Source organism: Ceratotherium simum, chromosome 25, assembly GCF_057802395.1.
Source record: "Ceratotherium simum simum isolate JZ-2026a chromosome 25, ASM5780239v1, whole genome shotgun sequence".
In the NCBI taxonomy this organism is placed as follows: Eukaryota; Metazoa; Chordata; class Mammalia; order Perissodactyla; family Rhinocerotidae; genus Ceratotherium; species Ceratotherium simum.
Window position 1 is genome coordinate 21981070 of NC_141924.1, and position 16883 is coordinate 21997952.

Consider the following 16883-nt stretch of genomic DNA (forward strand, 5'->3'; position numbering starts at 1 on the left):
TACTGTGGCCCTCTCTGGGGATGGGAGTCCAGCACTAAATAATGTGCTGTCTGCTGTGGGTTTTTCTCCCTTAACCATGAGACACAGACAGATGATTAGATTGTTAATTAAGGTTACTAGGACAACCCCAGAAACAGGTTAGACCGAGGAACACACATTTAAATTAAGATGAACAGTAAGGGAACACTCCTTTTCTTTGATTTCTGAAAACAAATGCCAAGGAGTCTCTTTTGGAACACAGAGGCAAAATGCAAAGGAAGTTCAATAATAAGGTATTTTAAAATCTTTTAAGGTCTAAATCTCTGTCTGATCAGAACAAAAGGTATATATTTAAAATCTATCATAACTTTGATTCAATAAATATCCAAAACAAAAATAGTATCAGAAAAATGCCAAAATAATTGGCTGCTGTCACAACTACTCATTCATCAGAAAAAGAATCTCATGTTGAGATATATCACTTGGAAGGACTTTAGCCCAAACACCACAAAGCAATACAATCTTATAACTCAGATAAATATATACATTATTTTACTACAGCAAATTATTAAATGAACCCACTGAAGAGTAATTAAGAAGTGAATGCTTATTAGAGGCAAGCACCTAAACCATAAAGTTTTTTTGAACTTACTTTTCCTTTTCTGTTAACAGGGGGAGATTTTCACTGACCAAACCATAACTGAGCAATAGAATGGATTCTGCCGTCATTTCCTGGTTTACAATTAATCCTGCTATGATTCGGCGTAAGGTTTCATGAACTTTCCGGGCCAGTTTTAAACTCGTGGTATTTTGTAAGATCTAAAGTCAAACATAAATGCATGCTGGGGTAAGAGAACTGCATTTTGAGTTGTTGTAATGGTAGTTTTCTTTTATATATTTGCTTTTCAATCTGTTTTTTCCTAATTAAAAAAGAAACACATTCTTAATGAAATTTCAAACATAGATATAAAATATAAAGTAAAATTTACCCATAATCTCAACCCAAGAGATAACCACTGTCAGCAGTGTGTGTGCCTCTGGATCTCTTGCACTCCCTCTGTGCTCTCTTTGTTGGTGAGGCCTCAGGGCACACAGCTGGAGATATGATGTGACACTTGGAAGATGTCAACCCTCCAAGTGCATTAAAGGGGGTGGATTTTAGGCAAGTGCGCACACACACACACACACACACACAACATCAACAAAATGCAGTGCTACTACTCATAGGAAACCATGCTAATGAAGTGGTGAGGGGCCAAGCCTCAGGGTTTGATATTAGTTATTGGGCCAAATCAGAGGAACGTAATGGGAACCCAGGACCACCAACTCCAGCAAAACCTTCAGCACTTCACAGCTATTCCCTCGTATAGGACATGGTATTAATAACTTTCATTATTTCGGAGGGACTTGATAATATATATGTGCTCTGTTGACTCTCTCTCATCCTCAGAGAATATCTAACTTTCTTCCACCAGGCTCAGATAAGGCTAAATGCCTTCTAGGAACAATTACGGAGTTAATCTAGCACCAAAACATTTGGAATTATAGTTAATTCATGTCATTAGATAGTGTTTTTTGCTCTAGTTTTAGTACATAAAACTGTAATAAAATGAATTAATATTGTTCACTGAATGTTCACCCCTGCAACAGGCACAGAGAACACTTTGAAGGTAGGTAAATTATAGTCCCTGCCTCATAGGAGACAGAACGAAACAGTGGAAAATGTGAGCTTTTGGATCAGAAAGATCTGGAACTAAATCCTGACTTTCCTCCTAAACCATGTTCCTTTCTACCCTTCTGAGCCTGAATTTTCTTATCTGTAAGATGGAAGTACCATTGATCTCAAAGGGTGGCTGCACAGAGGAGAAGAAATAATGCAGCACAATGCTCAAAACAGAATACATGTTTAACAAATGCCAGCTCTCTTCCTCTTGGCCAATCTGGGAGAAGCAGTCTGACTCCAGAGGCTATGTTCTTAGCTGCTTTAACTGGACCCAGCTGTTAAATTCACATGCACTTCAATCTTATTGCCTTTCCTTCTGCAGCTCATGGTTTACATCAGGGACTCTGATTCTAGGATTAGAATGCCCAACTCAGGGCTGCCAGCTGGTGGCCATACGGTACTGGTGTCCAGAGGAAATCATGGTGAGCAAGTGCGGTGTCAAAGTTTGCACTGCAGGGTTCCTTTCAAGAACTGATGACATAACGTGGGGATCTCCTGTATTGCTTTCACGTCCTTACCTCTTTCAATGGAAGGATAAGTTTTGTAACCTCATTTTTTCCTACAAACTTGCCCAGGATTTCATAAGAATCATAACTCTTGCTTCTTCGTGCCTCCATGACTTTGGAGAGGATTTGCTTTACTTCCTTCTCTTCGGCAATAGCTCCAAACAACTCATGGTTAAAAATCTTTGAAAGAAAAAGGCCAAATGGCAATTACATGCACTCAGCAAGATATAAGCAGTCTTTGAAAAGAGCATTGGTATGTCCAAACCAAGGAAAATAAGTTGGACTGGAATTAGATGGCAGGAATTTCTACTAGACTTCACTTCTTTCAATGTAGTTTAGGAACCAATTACTAAAAAACAAACAAATATAGAAACACCTGAAGTTTTATACTAATGGGAAAGAAAAGAAGAATACTATATAATTGTGTAATACAGATAGGTACTTCTTCTTTGATATTAATTAAGAGTACCTTAATTTCTCTTTAAGAAAGTCTCATGATATTTGCAACTTAATTATCAAAATTAATGTACTTAATTCAAAATGTTAGCAAGTGCTTACATTTTTTGACGAATAAACAAAAGGTTTTGTGGCAAATTCAGTGTCTTCCTAATTCTACCTCCTAAATTATCACATTATCCAATTTTATAAGCTAATTATTATTATTTTTTCACTATTATAAATAAACCTCATATATTTTTTATATACCTCTTCTATACTTTTATATAAACCCTAGACCACATTTCTGATTATTCCTTTCAAACAGATTCTTGGAAGTAGTTGAAATTTGTGCCCATTTCAAAAGCCCTTGATACACAATGCTAACTTTCTTTCTAGAAAGGTTATACCAACTTACGACATACTAGCAATGGCAGAGTGCCCATCTCACTTCACTTAACTTTTTTTTTTGTGAGGAAGATCAGCCCTGAGCTAACATCCATGCCAATCCTCCTCTTTTTGCTGAGGAAGACCGGCCCTGAGCTAACATCTATTACCAATCCTCCTCCTTTTTTCCCCCCAAAGCCCCAGTAGATAGTTGTATGTCATAGTTGCACATCCTTCTAGTTGCTGTACGTGGGACGCGGCCTCAGCATGGCTGGAGAAGCGGTGCGTCGATGCACGCCTGGGATCTGAACCCGGGCCGCCAGTAGCGGAGTGCGCGCACTTAACTGCTAAGCCATGGGGCCAGCCCTTGAGTCAACTTTTTAAACCTCTGCTAACCTAACGATACATTGTTTTTGTTTTTAAAGGCTATTATTGTTTCTTATTTTGTGAACTGATTTTTTGTGTCCTTTCCCCACTTAAAAAAAAATTAGAATTCCTTTCTCTAAATCTTACCTCAATCATTATATCTAAACAAGAGTCCAAATCCCCAACTTGCAGCTTGCTGGTGAGGCCTTGCAGCAACATGTAAACGGTGAAAGTCAGCACATGGACCTAAAATGAAACACATAATAAGAAGATGAATGGTTAAGAACACCACACTGGAAAAAACCAGATCTAAGAAGTACTGCAAAGAGAGCACTCAGAGTATATATCTGTCATTACTGCAGGGAGAACCGCTGACAAAAACTCATACTCATTCCACTATCTAAAATTCTCTAACCAAATGGTGACTTTGTACAAAAGATGCTCAGAAACACATTACCATGCTTAGGATCTATTATTGTGACTAAACCTGGCCAGTGATCTATAAAGAAAGGTACAAGAGTCGTGAACTTTAAAAACTAACCTGCAAATTAAGGAGCTTGCCAATGTTGAATATAGTAATCAAAGCTGGTACAAAAAATATTATGAAAGAAACAAATAAATTTTTGCCCTCGATAGTAACCATACCTAACATTCCTAAGAACTTACTATAGGCTAGGCACTATATTAATACCTTACATGTATTGAATCATTTAATCCTCGCCCACTCTATCTATGGTGTAGGTGCTATATTATCTGCACTTTTCCTATGAGAAAGCTGAGGCACAGAGAGGTTGGAGGTCAAGTAACTTGCCCAAGGTTACACGGGCATGAAGCAGTGGGGTCAGGATTTGAAACCAGACACGCTGGTGCCAGAGCCCCAGCTCTGCATCACTATGCTATGCTGCCTCTCAGGCTTTCTGCATTCTTTATACTGCTTCCAGTGCTGTCAGATTATCAAGGTAAACATCAGATGATGATCACAGGCTAAGGAAACACACTTGGTTGTCAGTACACAGACTGGATTTTAAAGGCAGAGTTTCGTGTGCAACTACTTGTGATCTTTCTGTACTTTTATATATCAAAATGTCTGCTGAGGGCTTTATCTAACTTATAAAAATCCTTTTAGGGGGATGAAGAATGACAGTTGACAATTTTGGTTGTGTCTACGTGATTAAAACTAGAACCCAAACCAGTTGTTCTCTCATGCCTATTTTAATTATTTTAAGAAATAATGGGATGGACTTGAAGAACAGGTGGTTAGAGAAAAAAGGACTACTCATTTAAATACTTCAGGTGCTCCATTAAAATGTGACTAAATCCTCAAAGACAGAGTGGTACTGTATTCACCCTTGCACGCTCAGTGCCCAACATAGCACCTTGCACAAAGTGGCCATGAAATAAATGTCGGATGAGAAACAGAGTAAGAATGGACACCAGCAGGCGCTCTGGTTCCAGGTAAGACAGAGAAAGCACACTCTATCCTTCTCTGCCTCTGAATGCAGCTATAAAACCTGGACAGGATGCACAGAGCAGCTTTTGGGGAAGAACTCCAGAATGCAAGTACCACCAAACTTCCAGTGAGTTTACCACTCTTTTCTGTTTGGTATCCCCCAGCCAACATGGCAGTGGGTGCCAGGATGCAGAGAACTCTAGAAGGCCTGGGCTTGAAGGGCAGAAAAGGGAACTCATAATGCTCCAACAGAGGGAGGAAATCCCTTGGTTTTTTCCCTCCTTTCTTTTCTCCATTCTCCCACATCCCAGCCCCCTAGTGATCCTGTGGTGATGGTGGTGGCAGTGGCCTAGACATTGAATGGGGACGGCAGGAGCCACAACTCCGTGGGAGGGGAACCTTCCTCTCATTCACTGGAGCTGCAGTTCTGAGAGGGTGGGGCAACTCTAGTTGCTTTTCTCGTTCTTTGTCTTGCCACCACTTGGCCCCTGATTTGGGCGCAGTTGTAGGAAGTACATGGCAAAGTGGGAGAAACAAAGCCCCAGGCCCCAGTTTGCTAAAGGACTGAAACTAACAGAAAAATAAACTAAGCTTAGCAAAGAAACAGAAGATACAAAGAAGAATTAAATGGAAATTTTCAACTGAAAAACCCAATAACTGAAATAAGAAACTCAACGGATAGTCCCAATAGCAGGATCGAGATGGAAGACAAAGGAGTAGTAAACTTGAAGACAGATCAACAGAAATTATTCAATCTAAACAAGAAGAAGAAGAAGACTGAAAAAAGGTATGAACAGAGCCTCAGGGACTGGCGAGACAAAAATAAAAAGTCTAACGTTCTTTTCACTGGAGTCCTAGGAAAGGAGAAGGAGCACAGTGCAGAAAAAGTATTTGAAGAAACAACGGCTGAAAACTCCCCAAAGGTGGTTGAGAAGCTCAGCAAACCTCAAACAGGGTAAACCCAAAGAAATCCACACTCAGACACATCATAATCAAACTGCTAAAAAATAAAGACAACAAAGAGTCTTTAAACCATCCAGAGAAAAATGATGCATTACTTAGAGAGGAACAATGATCTGAATAACTGGATTCTTCATCAGAAAGGCCCAAAGGAAGCGACACAACATTTTTAAAGTGTTGCAAGAAAGAACCGTCAATGCAGAATTACACATCCAGTGACAATATCCTTCAGAAATAAAGGTAAAATGAAGACATTCACAGATGAAGGAAAAAAGAGAATTGCTACCATACTTGCTCTACAAGACTGTTAAAAGAAGCCCTTTAGACCAAAGGGAAATGATACCAGAAAGAAACTTGGAAATTCAGAAATGAAGAAGAGCAGTAGAAATGATAAATATCTGGGCAAAATAACAGACTACTCTTCTGCTCTTGAGTTCTTTAAAATATGTTTGATGATTAAAAGCAAAAACTTCTAACACTGCCTAACGAAGTTTTTGATACATGGAGACGTAATACACAAAGAACGATAAAGCAAAAGGAGAAGGACAAAGGGACCTACATGACCGTAAGGTTTCTACATGCCACTTGAAGGGGTAAAACACTGATTCTCAGCAGATTACTAAAAGTTAGTATGGTAAGAGCAACTTAAAGTATATGGTAAGAGCAACTACTAAAAAACTATGCAAAGAGAGAGAGTCAAAATAAATACCGATATTTTTAGTGTGTTAGACTTACAACCTATCGAATAGGAACAAAATAGGACATAGAAGGTAAAGCTAACTACCAGGAGGCTGGGCTGGGGACTTGAAAAGAACAAGCTGCAGTGTTTCTCAAACTTCAGATCACCCAGGGAGCTTATTAAAATGCAGACTCTGTAGGTCAGGCGTACGGCCCTAACTTCTGCATCTCTAACAAGCTCCCAGGTGCTGCTGATGCCGCTTGTCCAGGACCCAGAGTAGCGAGGAGCTAGACAGCCATGTAAGTAAAGAGCTTTGTATTCCACCTGGTGATCTTATTATTTTTAAGACTTATGTCACATGTTCCAAATTTTAAACAAATGCGTATGTCCTTTATTGGTCACACTTGTGGCAAAACATTCAATATATATTCAACAAGAATTTTATTAAGAACTCAGAAGATACAAAACTTGATCAAGTGAGTTGAGAGAAAAAGGTTATGTAACCCAAGCCTATAAGGATCTTAAAAAAAAATCAAATACAGGGCCTCTTTAAAAAGATTTTTAAAATACTGATTGAAAACCTTTGAATATTCTTGCTTTTTATCTCAGTGCATCAACTTTACTGAAGATAGACCCAAAGTACCATGAATTGTTCAAACTGCAAATATCTGAACTCCAAACCAAATTGAATATAAAGCACGTGATGCAATTTACCTGATATCCACGGACAAGCGTAGTTTGTAATTCTTTCAAAATATACTGTAGGTAGTGCACACCCAGATCTTCTATTATTTTTGCGAGAGTGCTGCGTGCAATGTCTCTGATTTCCTGTGCTCTGTTCTTGAGGAGGGCACACACTTTCAGCAAAATACTAGAAAATGAGAAATTGGAAAACGACTAATCAAATAAATAGAAGCAAATAAAAATATAAACAACCTTTAGTTTCTTAATTGCTTGTAACCCAAATTTCCCAGTTAGGATCCTAAATCATAGCAAATTGTGACAGTACTTCTCCTCTTCCTGACAAAGGAGATTCAAAAGTCAGGAAGAAAGAACCAATTTTTGAGTTGCAATGAACTTTTCTAATTTGTCACACAACGTACCTTGGCAGATTAGCTTCCATAACTTCTTTTGGAAGGGACTGCATTAGTTTAACCATAGCAAAAGCTAAAGGAACTCGAACCACTTCCTCATCATTCACAACCTTGGATTTTATGAGCTTGTGTTCTTCTTCCCTTTTAGTCTGAAAGAAAAATTTAGGTTCAACTAAAACGAAAGTAAATGCATCAGGGACTTACCAACACTGCAACCTTGCATTTGAAGGATAAGGCTTTTGACATTTCTTATGTCCATTTCTATGTTTAGTGTCTTTAAAGAAAATTATGCAATTTGGGAATAATCCTTTAAAATTATAAAAGTAATAGGAATAAGAATGTTCTCAAAGGAGCAACCAGAAAAAAATAAAGCCAAGTTTTCACTGATGTGGGTTGTTTGCTATGAAATATATAAAAATCATATAAAATTTGTGTCAACTGGGACTTCCAAGTGTTTGAGTGACATTGTTGGTTATTATGAAACACAGTGTCGCAAATATGGTTTATTTACAAATATACAAAATGACCAAGTCAATATTTTACACCAGCGCTTGACAAACTGTCTGTAAAGGGCCAGATATTAAGTAATTTTTGGCTTTATGGCCTCTGTTGAAGCTACTCAATTCTGCTGTTGTAACTCAAAAGCAGCCTTAGACAATATAAAAATGAATGGCTGTAACTGTGTTCCAATAAAACTTTATTTATTAAAAAAAGGCTGCAGGCTAGATTCAGCCCACAGGCCACAATTTGCCGACCTGTTTTATAGTGAGAAGGAACGACTCTGGGGCCGGCCCGGTGGCTTGGCGGTTAAGTGCATGCGCTCCGCTGCTGGCGGCCCGGGTTCGGATCCCGGGCGCGCACCGACGCACCGCTTCTCTGGCCATGCTGAGGCCGCGTCCCACACACAGCAACTAGAAGGATGTGCAACTATGACATACAACTATCTACTGGGGCTTTGGGGGAAAAAAAAAAGGAGGAGGCTTGGCAAAGATGTTAGCTCAGAGCCGGTCTTCCTCAGCAAAAAGAGGAGGATTAGCATGGATGTTAGTTCAGGGCTGATCTGCCTCACAAAAAAAAAAGAAGGAACGGCTCTGGCTTCATGAGAATGCCCTTCTAAGTGTTACCCCTATTAACCAAGGGGAAAGAAGGATTTTTGAAAAGTAGAGAAGTAGCGAAGAAGTAGAAAAGGGCAACATACTCTAATTTTTAATAACCTTTATTGGAAATAGGAGTCATCTTAATATCCACTTTGGAGACAGAAAAGTATACTTATCTATCATATCAAAATCATAATGAAGAAGGAACACACTGCCTAAGCTGCAACAGGAGATGAACATGAAGACGACGAGATAAGAGAAGGGAGGTGAATTATGAAATGTTGAGATAAAAGGAAACCCAGAAGCTGAAGTCACTTGATAACAGTTAGGAGCCTCAGTCTGACAGGCCCCCACAAAGACCCGAGTTCACACAGACCTGCTGGGCCCCAAACCAAATGATTACCGTAGATGCCAGGCATCTATGAAGCCTGGGTAGGATGTCCCCAGTTATGGCGCCTTGGATATTTTTAATTGTTTTCTCCAATTCTTCCTTATTCCGAGGAAGGACAGAGATGGACTTCGTGATACATTCAGATTCCTTAACTGATGTCCCTTCACAATCCCCTGGATCAGGGTTTCCCAGTTCTTCATCGTTGTTTGACAAACTCTTACATCTATTTTCCTTCTCTTCCTCATCCACATGCTCTAATTCCATGGCTTCCTCCTCTGGCAACTCAGTCACTTCTACTGTGTCTGTGTTTAGTAAACAACAAAAGTCACCTTAAGCCAAGTAAGCAAACAACACAGTTGTGTTAAGTACTCTTTTCTACCAATGTCCAATAAAAAATATCTAATCACCAACCATGGGCAGGTGAGATAAGTGCTGAGGAAAGAGCAGTAAATGAGAAGGTTATGGTTTTTTGCTTCCTCACAGTTTAGAGTCTAATGAGGGATAGAGACAAGTAAACTGGCAATTATTAAAGAGTGTGGAAGAGCAAGTACAGGGTACTTTGGGAACATTGGGAGGATGTGGGGCAGGAGGGTCTTAACCAAAACAAAGCTTCCAAAGTACTGTGGTTGGAGGTTTCCAAAAGCAAAAACCTACATTCGTGAGCATGAAAACCATAATGGCAGCCAACAGTTCTCATGAAGAAATGTCCTTCATTACAGGATTCAGCTTATTAAAGAAAACTAGGCAGTACAGTATTAGGCAAGTCTAGACTTGATTCTGCTAACAAGCCATGTGATCATAGTCAATTAATTAAGCCTAGTGGGCTTTGGATTCTCCACCTGAAAAATGGAGAAGGCACCTACTTTGCAAGGCTATTGTGAGGATTAAATGAGATAGTCTACAATGTACTTAAAAATATGTGTCTCGCACTTCAATGACTTTCAAAAAACGGTAGCTGTTAGTCTTTATTTTGTTTATGGGCTGTGTAGCTTTGGGAAAGTTAGTTTATTTACGTCTCTGAATCTCAATTTCTCATAAAAATATGGGGTAACTAACAACTAAAGTTCTTGTAAGATTCTTATGAGAAAAACGAGATAATGTCTATAAAAGCCCAGCTCATAGTAGTTGATCAATAAACGTTTCAAACTTTATTTATATCTAAGAAGAAAAGAGATAGTTAAGCAAATTAAGCATTTTAATTTTTTCATGTTTCTGTCTCTGTAAAATTGTAAAATGCAGATTCAACTGACTGAAGATAAACTGTTAACGGGCTTTAGTACATTAATTGTTTAAAATACAAATGGTTCCTACAAATTCAAATCAGTCTTTTCTATTCATTAGTGTGGCTTGAGAGTGACTTTATCATGAATGAAAGAATTAGAAAATTTCAAGTAGGAAGGAATGTTGCAATAGTGCAAACTGGGAGCCAGAATCTTTCAATATCTTTAGCCAAAATAATCAGGATAAATACTTTGACCTATATAAGTGTTCACTCCTTTCCTTATTTTTCTGTGCTGGCCAGAACCTCTAGTCCCACATTCAATGTAAGTAGTAGTAGTAGGTATCCTTGCCTCATTCTGGTTTTAAAGCAAAGGCTTTTAATCCTTTAACATTTGAGTAAGATATGTTTAGGGATTTTTTTTTTTATTGAGGTAACAGTGGTTTATAACATTATATAAATTTCAGATGCACATCATTATATTTTGACTTCTGTATAGACTAGGTCATGTTCATATCTTTTCACATGTTAAGGAAATTTCTATCCCTTGTTTGATTATTTTTATCATGCATGGATATTGAATTTAATCAGCTGTTTACCGTGTATCTATTTACATGTTTTTTGTATGCTAATACATTAAATTCCATTAACCAGTTACACCAACTTCATGAGTTAGTGGGCGCTTCCTCTTTTTCCACCGTCTGAAACTGTTGGTATAAGGTTGAAATTACCCACTCCTTGAATGTTTGTAGAACTTGCCTATAAAACAGTCTAGGTCTGGCATTGTCGTCAGGGGAAAATTTTAAACTTCATTTTCTTCAATGGTTAGAGATCCATTTAGATTTTCTATTTCTTCTAAAATCAGTTTTGGTATTTTATTTTTCTAGGAATCTGTATACTTCACCCCAGTATTCAAATTTATAAGTACAAAGGTCATATTATCTTACCTTTTTCATTTAATTGTGACCTTTCAAAATTCGTAACATTGTTTATTATGCCTTCTATTTTCATTGATCAATCTTGTCAGAGCTTTGCCAATTTATAATAATTTCAAAACTCTATTTTTAGTTTTGATGATTCTTTCTATTGTGTATACTTTGTATTTCATTAATTATTGCTGTAATTTTTGATTCTTTTCTTATATTTTCCTTGCTTAATGCTCCTTCCACACATGAAGGTGATAAAATTGGATTTCTACGTGAATAATTTTCACCCATACAATTTAGACTGGTCTCTTCTATTGTTAAATAAGTTTCTATAAGAACACTCAAACCATTCATTTTAACTTCCTCCTGATTCATTCATTGGTCACTACTGTAAGAGCAGAAAGAGGGAATAAGTTGACTTTTTCCATCTTTAATTCATCATCATAAATTATCTCAGAATGAGATGGAAATCTAGCTTAAGAAAGTTTTAAAAACTTACTTTCTCCATTCTGAATTTTTCTCATTTGTTCTTCAAGAGTTTTGTGGTCAAAGTGGAATGCTTCTAACACTATTACGAGCAAACTATTGAAAAAAAAGGTACACAGAAATGTTCAATTGATTAATAATATCATTTGACTATTAAAACAGGAGAGGAAACTTAAAGACTTATAAACATTAAAATTATTTTCACGAGTCTTAAGTACTTTTGACTTTAATAAACATTAGCATAACCTCATTAATACAAGGTAAAAGTAAACTGAGATTATAGAAAGACTATTTCAGGAAATAATCCCAAACTCACATTTTAAAAACCAAATAAAAGTAAGAAGGTTTGACCATACCTGACACCCAACTTTTGATTGATCTGTCCTGTCTGTAAGACATGAATGAAATGTTTCAAGTAATATATATATGCTGACCAAGAGAGATGTTTGCAAATAGCTCCAATAACCTCTGTGGCAGCAATGGTTATATTTTCATGCTGCAAAACAAATCAAGAGCATTAACACAGAACAAATATTTGCTAATAAAATACAGAGCTAACTTGGTACATTAAAAAGCTTAGACAGTAGGTGATCAGCAGTTACAGAAAGGAAAGAATGCCCAAACTATACTCCATTATTCCCCCCGGCTCTAAGCAAAGTTGTGTCAATTAAAGGAATGACATCTTCCTTTAATTAAAGGATATTAACACATTTTGGACTCTTTTCTACTCAAACCTCCCTGATGGGTTCAAGCCTATAGATGGTGCATAAAATAAATACAAGGCGTAAAAGCTGATAAACACCAAAGTTAACTATAGATTGCGTTGCTGAGCATTCAGAGTATACTGCCATGGAGACTTCTCTTTTAGACCATGATGGAGAATAGGGAGGGACTGGATTTACCCTCATACCTTAAACTAGAAACATAGACAAAAATATATGAAACAAGTTTTTGACTTTGAACATCAAACAGTGCAGGTCAGTGTTCCCCGAGAGAAGGAAACAAATGAAGTATGCCTTATAATTACCTCAATTCACTGTGTGGAGAGAACTGTCAGGTTGTTGCACAGGAGGGGAAACCCAACAAGTGCCCTGTGTTGTCTCTGAGTTAAGAAGGCAGAGTTGAGGCTATGGTGGATAGAGTCCACAGGACAGAGTACCAGAGGAAAGAGAGCAACACAGAGAAGAAAGCTGCCTGAGAAAGAACCCCTTGAGTCTTCAGCTGAGTACTGATCAGTATATGTGAGTAAGAAAGAGATAGGAAAAGAACCACCAAAAAATAACAGGTGAAACAATCATCAAAGGTCACACAGGGACAAGAATAGTTCACATTCCTATCAGCCAGAGTGAAAAACCTCATATCACATGGGGCATTGGGTGTTTAGGTACACAGAAAGGAAGGGCCTTAGTTGTAGGGCCAAATTAGCTCTAGACTATAGGCTGTTCCTGCCTAACAAAGCTTAAAAGCAAGCCTCAAGATCAGACTACTCACAACTAACCTAACTGCATCCCAGAACAATTCTCAGGAATACTTAAATACAAATATACCCAGCACCCAACAAGGTAAAATTCACAATGTCTGGCATCTAATAAATAATTAGCAGGCATACAAAGAAGCAGAAAAATATCTCTAATGAGAAGGAAATTCAATCAATAGAAACAGACCCAGAAATGACACGGATGATAGATTTAGTAGATAAAGATCTTAAGATAATTGATGTAACTATATTCCATATGATCAAGAAGGGAGAGGAAAGCATGAGCATGCTAAGGAGAGATACATAAGATATAAAAAAACGCCCAAACTGAACTTCTAGAGGTGGAAAAGACAATTCTGAGAGGGAGGATACATTTGATGGGATTAACAGCAGATGAGACACTGTAGAAGAAAAGATAAGTGAACTTGAAGACCTAACAATAGAAAAATAAAACAAAATGAAATACAGAAACAGAAAAACTGTTAAAAAAAAAAAGCACCTCCATGAGTTATAGCACAACTTTGAGTGGCCTAATATGCACTGGAGTCTCCAAAGGAAAGAAGGGGAACCAAAAATATCTTTGAAGAAATAATGGCGAAAAATCTCCAAGATTGATGAACACTACAAATCTACAGATCCAAGAAGCACAATGAATCCCAAACACAAGAAACAAAAAGGAAACTACATTAAGACACATCATAATCAAATGGCTTAAAACCAGTGATATAAAAGGAAAATGTTTAAGGTAGCCAGAAAAAAAAAAGATACATTACACTCAGAGGAACACAGGTAAATAAGATAGACTTCTTGTTGGAAATGACATAAGCCAGAAGACAGTAGAGCAATATTTTTAAAGTACGAAAAGAAAAAAGCCTGTTAAAACTAGAATTCTATACCCAGAAACAGTATCTTTCAAACACAAAGATGAGAAAAGACAGACAAAGGCTGAAAGAATTCATCACCAGGAGACCTGCACTACAAAAAATTTAGAGGAAGTCTTCCTGTCAGGAGTAAAATGATACAGGATGAATATGTGGATCTACACAAAAGAATGAAGAGCAGTGGAAATTATAATATGTAAGCAAATATAAAAGATCTTTTCCTTATTTTTAAAGATCTCTTTAAAAGACACTTGACTGTTTAGAGCAAAAATAACAATCTATTGTGTAGTTTAAAACTAATGTAGAGGCAAAACCTTTGAAAAAATAGCACAATGATAAACTAATAAGCCAAAAGACATAAAATAAAATCATTTAAAAATATCCAATTAATCTAATAGAAGAAAGAACAAAATGGGATAAATGGAAAATAAAGAAGAAGATCACAGGGCTGGCCCTGTGGCTTAGCGGTTAAGTGCGCGCGCTCCGCTGCTGGCGGCCCGGGTTCAGACCCTGGGCACACACCGACGCAATGCTTCTCCGGCCATGCTGAGGCCGCGTCCCACATACAGCAACTAGAAGGATGTGCAGCTATGACACACAACTATCTACTGGGGCTTTGGGGGAAAAAAATAAAAAAAAAAAAAAAAAAAAAAAAGTTAACGTTAAATGGGGCACACCTCATTAAAAAAAAAAAAGAAGAAGATCACAGATTTAAACCCAACCATGTTAATAATCATATTGAAGGTAAATGGTATAAAACCAATTAAAAGGCAGAGCCTGTCAGACTGGATAAAAAAGCAAGACCCAGCTATACACTACCTACAAGAAACCAACTTTAAATGTAAAGTCACAAATAGCTTAAAAATAAAAGACTATAAAAAGATATACCATGCTAACACCAAGCAAAGCTAAGTATGATTTATTTTTTCCACCCACACCTCTTTCCTATTTTACTGCCATTAAACTCTGAGTTGGTAGTGCTCACTGGCTCTTTAAACTGGAATTTAGGGGAGTATTCTTTTATTTACTTAGGTAATTCTTCAAAAATTTTTGAAAATCCTGAAACAATAGAGGAAACCTAACCTTCCACAAGACCATATAATCAACACAGAATAAATTCAAGTCACAAATCCTGATATTACCTCAGTTAGACTTGAATTTCCGGATACCGTCTTTCATTAGTCTATTTAATCAATAAATATTTATCAAGTCCTTACCACGTGCCAGGCACTGTTCTAGGCACTGCGTAGTATAGTGGTAAAGACAGTCCTAAGTTCAAATACCAGTTCTGACCGTGTGTTTTTGAGAACGTTACATAACCTCACTTATTCTCAGTTTATTCTGCTGTAAAATAGTGACAACAGTCCCTACCCCACAGGGTTGAGCTGCAGTGAGGATGAAGTAAGATTATATGTTAAAGTACTTAGAATAGTGCCTGTATGCAGCATAGTGCTAAAGAAGAGGCAGCCATTGTTTTATTTAATTTTTTATAAGCCATTTGGGAAAACAATGACTCTGCTGATTAGCGGAGCTTACCAGAATTAAGCCCTATGATATAAAAATAAAAGTGTGCCATCTTAGTAACGTGATCATTTCTAAGAGGGGAAAATATTTTGTGGTTGTCCTTTGTAAGCTAACAATAGTGAAAATAAGAATAATAGCCACCATTTAGACAGCATTTACTATGTGCCAGGCACAATTCTAAGGGCTTTAGACCTATTCTTAGCCTCTGATCATGGTGACAACATCAATATGGATGCTACCAACCCCATCTACATTTTGGAAGTGTGTCATGGTATGTAAGGGTAGAGGTTTACTGGTTTCTAGATCTAATGCCCTACCTTGAGCATTTTCTCATCAAAAATTGGAGTCATGGCGTAAGGCATGATGTAATTCTGAAGAGACTTAGAAGATAGGATGATTATGCCTTCCAGTAGTTGCTTTGCCAGTTTCTTCAAGGCTCTTGCTCTTCTGTGGATCTATGAATTAGATAAAATACAAATTAGTTACTGATTGATCGCTCTTACAACTAGCTCTATTTCAGTATCATGTTCTTTTTCTACGAAAAGATTAAAGGAGTGAAATACAGGCCATGTGTTACATGAGCAAACACCTGTGCCTTCATTTGCTTCCAGAGACATAATCCATAGCACTTGTTTAACAATGGATCCGAAAGCATTTACACTTCTTATGAAATGGCAGAGAAAAGTGACGCTATTATTGTGGTTTGTGACACCACCAAGGAAATCAGACTCCAGGAAATGATGATCTCTTATGCAAATTTGACTGCTGATCAGGAAGACCAAGAAATGAGAAGCTTAAAACTTTTTGGAAAATTAAAATATATCTTTTTAAATAAGACAGAAGTGTTTGAAATGCCTATTTTATAGGCAAGAAAAAAGCAGAATTGCCTTCTACCTGAATGTGCTTCATATTCTCAAAGAAGTCCATCTCTGGATCATGGCAATCAGTAAGCTGTACCAAGTCTTTAAATTCTGGTTGATTTGGAAAGGTTTGAATTAAACAGGAAAGCAGTGTGGTATAATCCTGTTGAATACTCTGCAAATTCAGAAAAAAACCTTTTTTTTAATTTTAAAAAGAATTTGCTTCCTAAATAATATGAACAAACACAAAAAAAGCCATTAAAATTTTTTTAAAAGTAAAACATTCCCACTGCAAAAACAAACTATATAAAATCACAAGTGACTGCCCTCCTTTCCATTCCCACTTCCCTGTCAAAAGTTTGGTGAATGTTTACGCAATTAAGGATTTTAATTAAATGTACTAATCCTTACCACTTTTCTAGACAACAACAGCAGAGGTAGGG

General features: G+C 37.3%; 1 protein-coding gene across 1 annotated transcript in view; it reads right to left on the reverse strand.

Moving 5' to 3' along the window:
* Nucleotides 1-16883, reverse strand: part of UTP20 (UTP20 small subunit processome component) — a 100559-nt gene that overhangs the window by 20179 nt on the left and 63497 nt on the right. The window contains exons 37-46 of the mRNA XM_014780317.2: nucleotides 16475-16615; nucleotides 15898-16035; nucleotides 12055-12194; nucleotides 11712-11794; nucleotides 9080-9369; nucleotides 7589-7728; nucleotides 7200-7356; nucleotides 3544-3642; nucleotides 2221-2388; nucleotides 632-798 (exon numbers count right to left, since the gene is read on the reverse strand). Coding sequence (XP_014635803.1) covers nucleotides 632-798; nucleotides 2221-2388; nucleotides 3544-3642; nucleotides 7200-7356; nucleotides 7589-7728; nucleotides 9080-9369; nucleotides 11712-11794; nucleotides 12055-12194; nucleotides 15898-16035; nucleotides 16475-16615 — 1523 coding nt within the window. The remainder of the gene's footprint in view (nucleotides 1-631; nucleotides 799-2220; nucleotides 2389-3543; nucleotides 3643-7199; nucleotides 7357-7588; nucleotides 7729-9079; nucleotides 9370-11711; nucleotides 11795-12054; nucleotides 12195-15897; nucleotides 16036-16474; nucleotides 16616-16883) is intronic.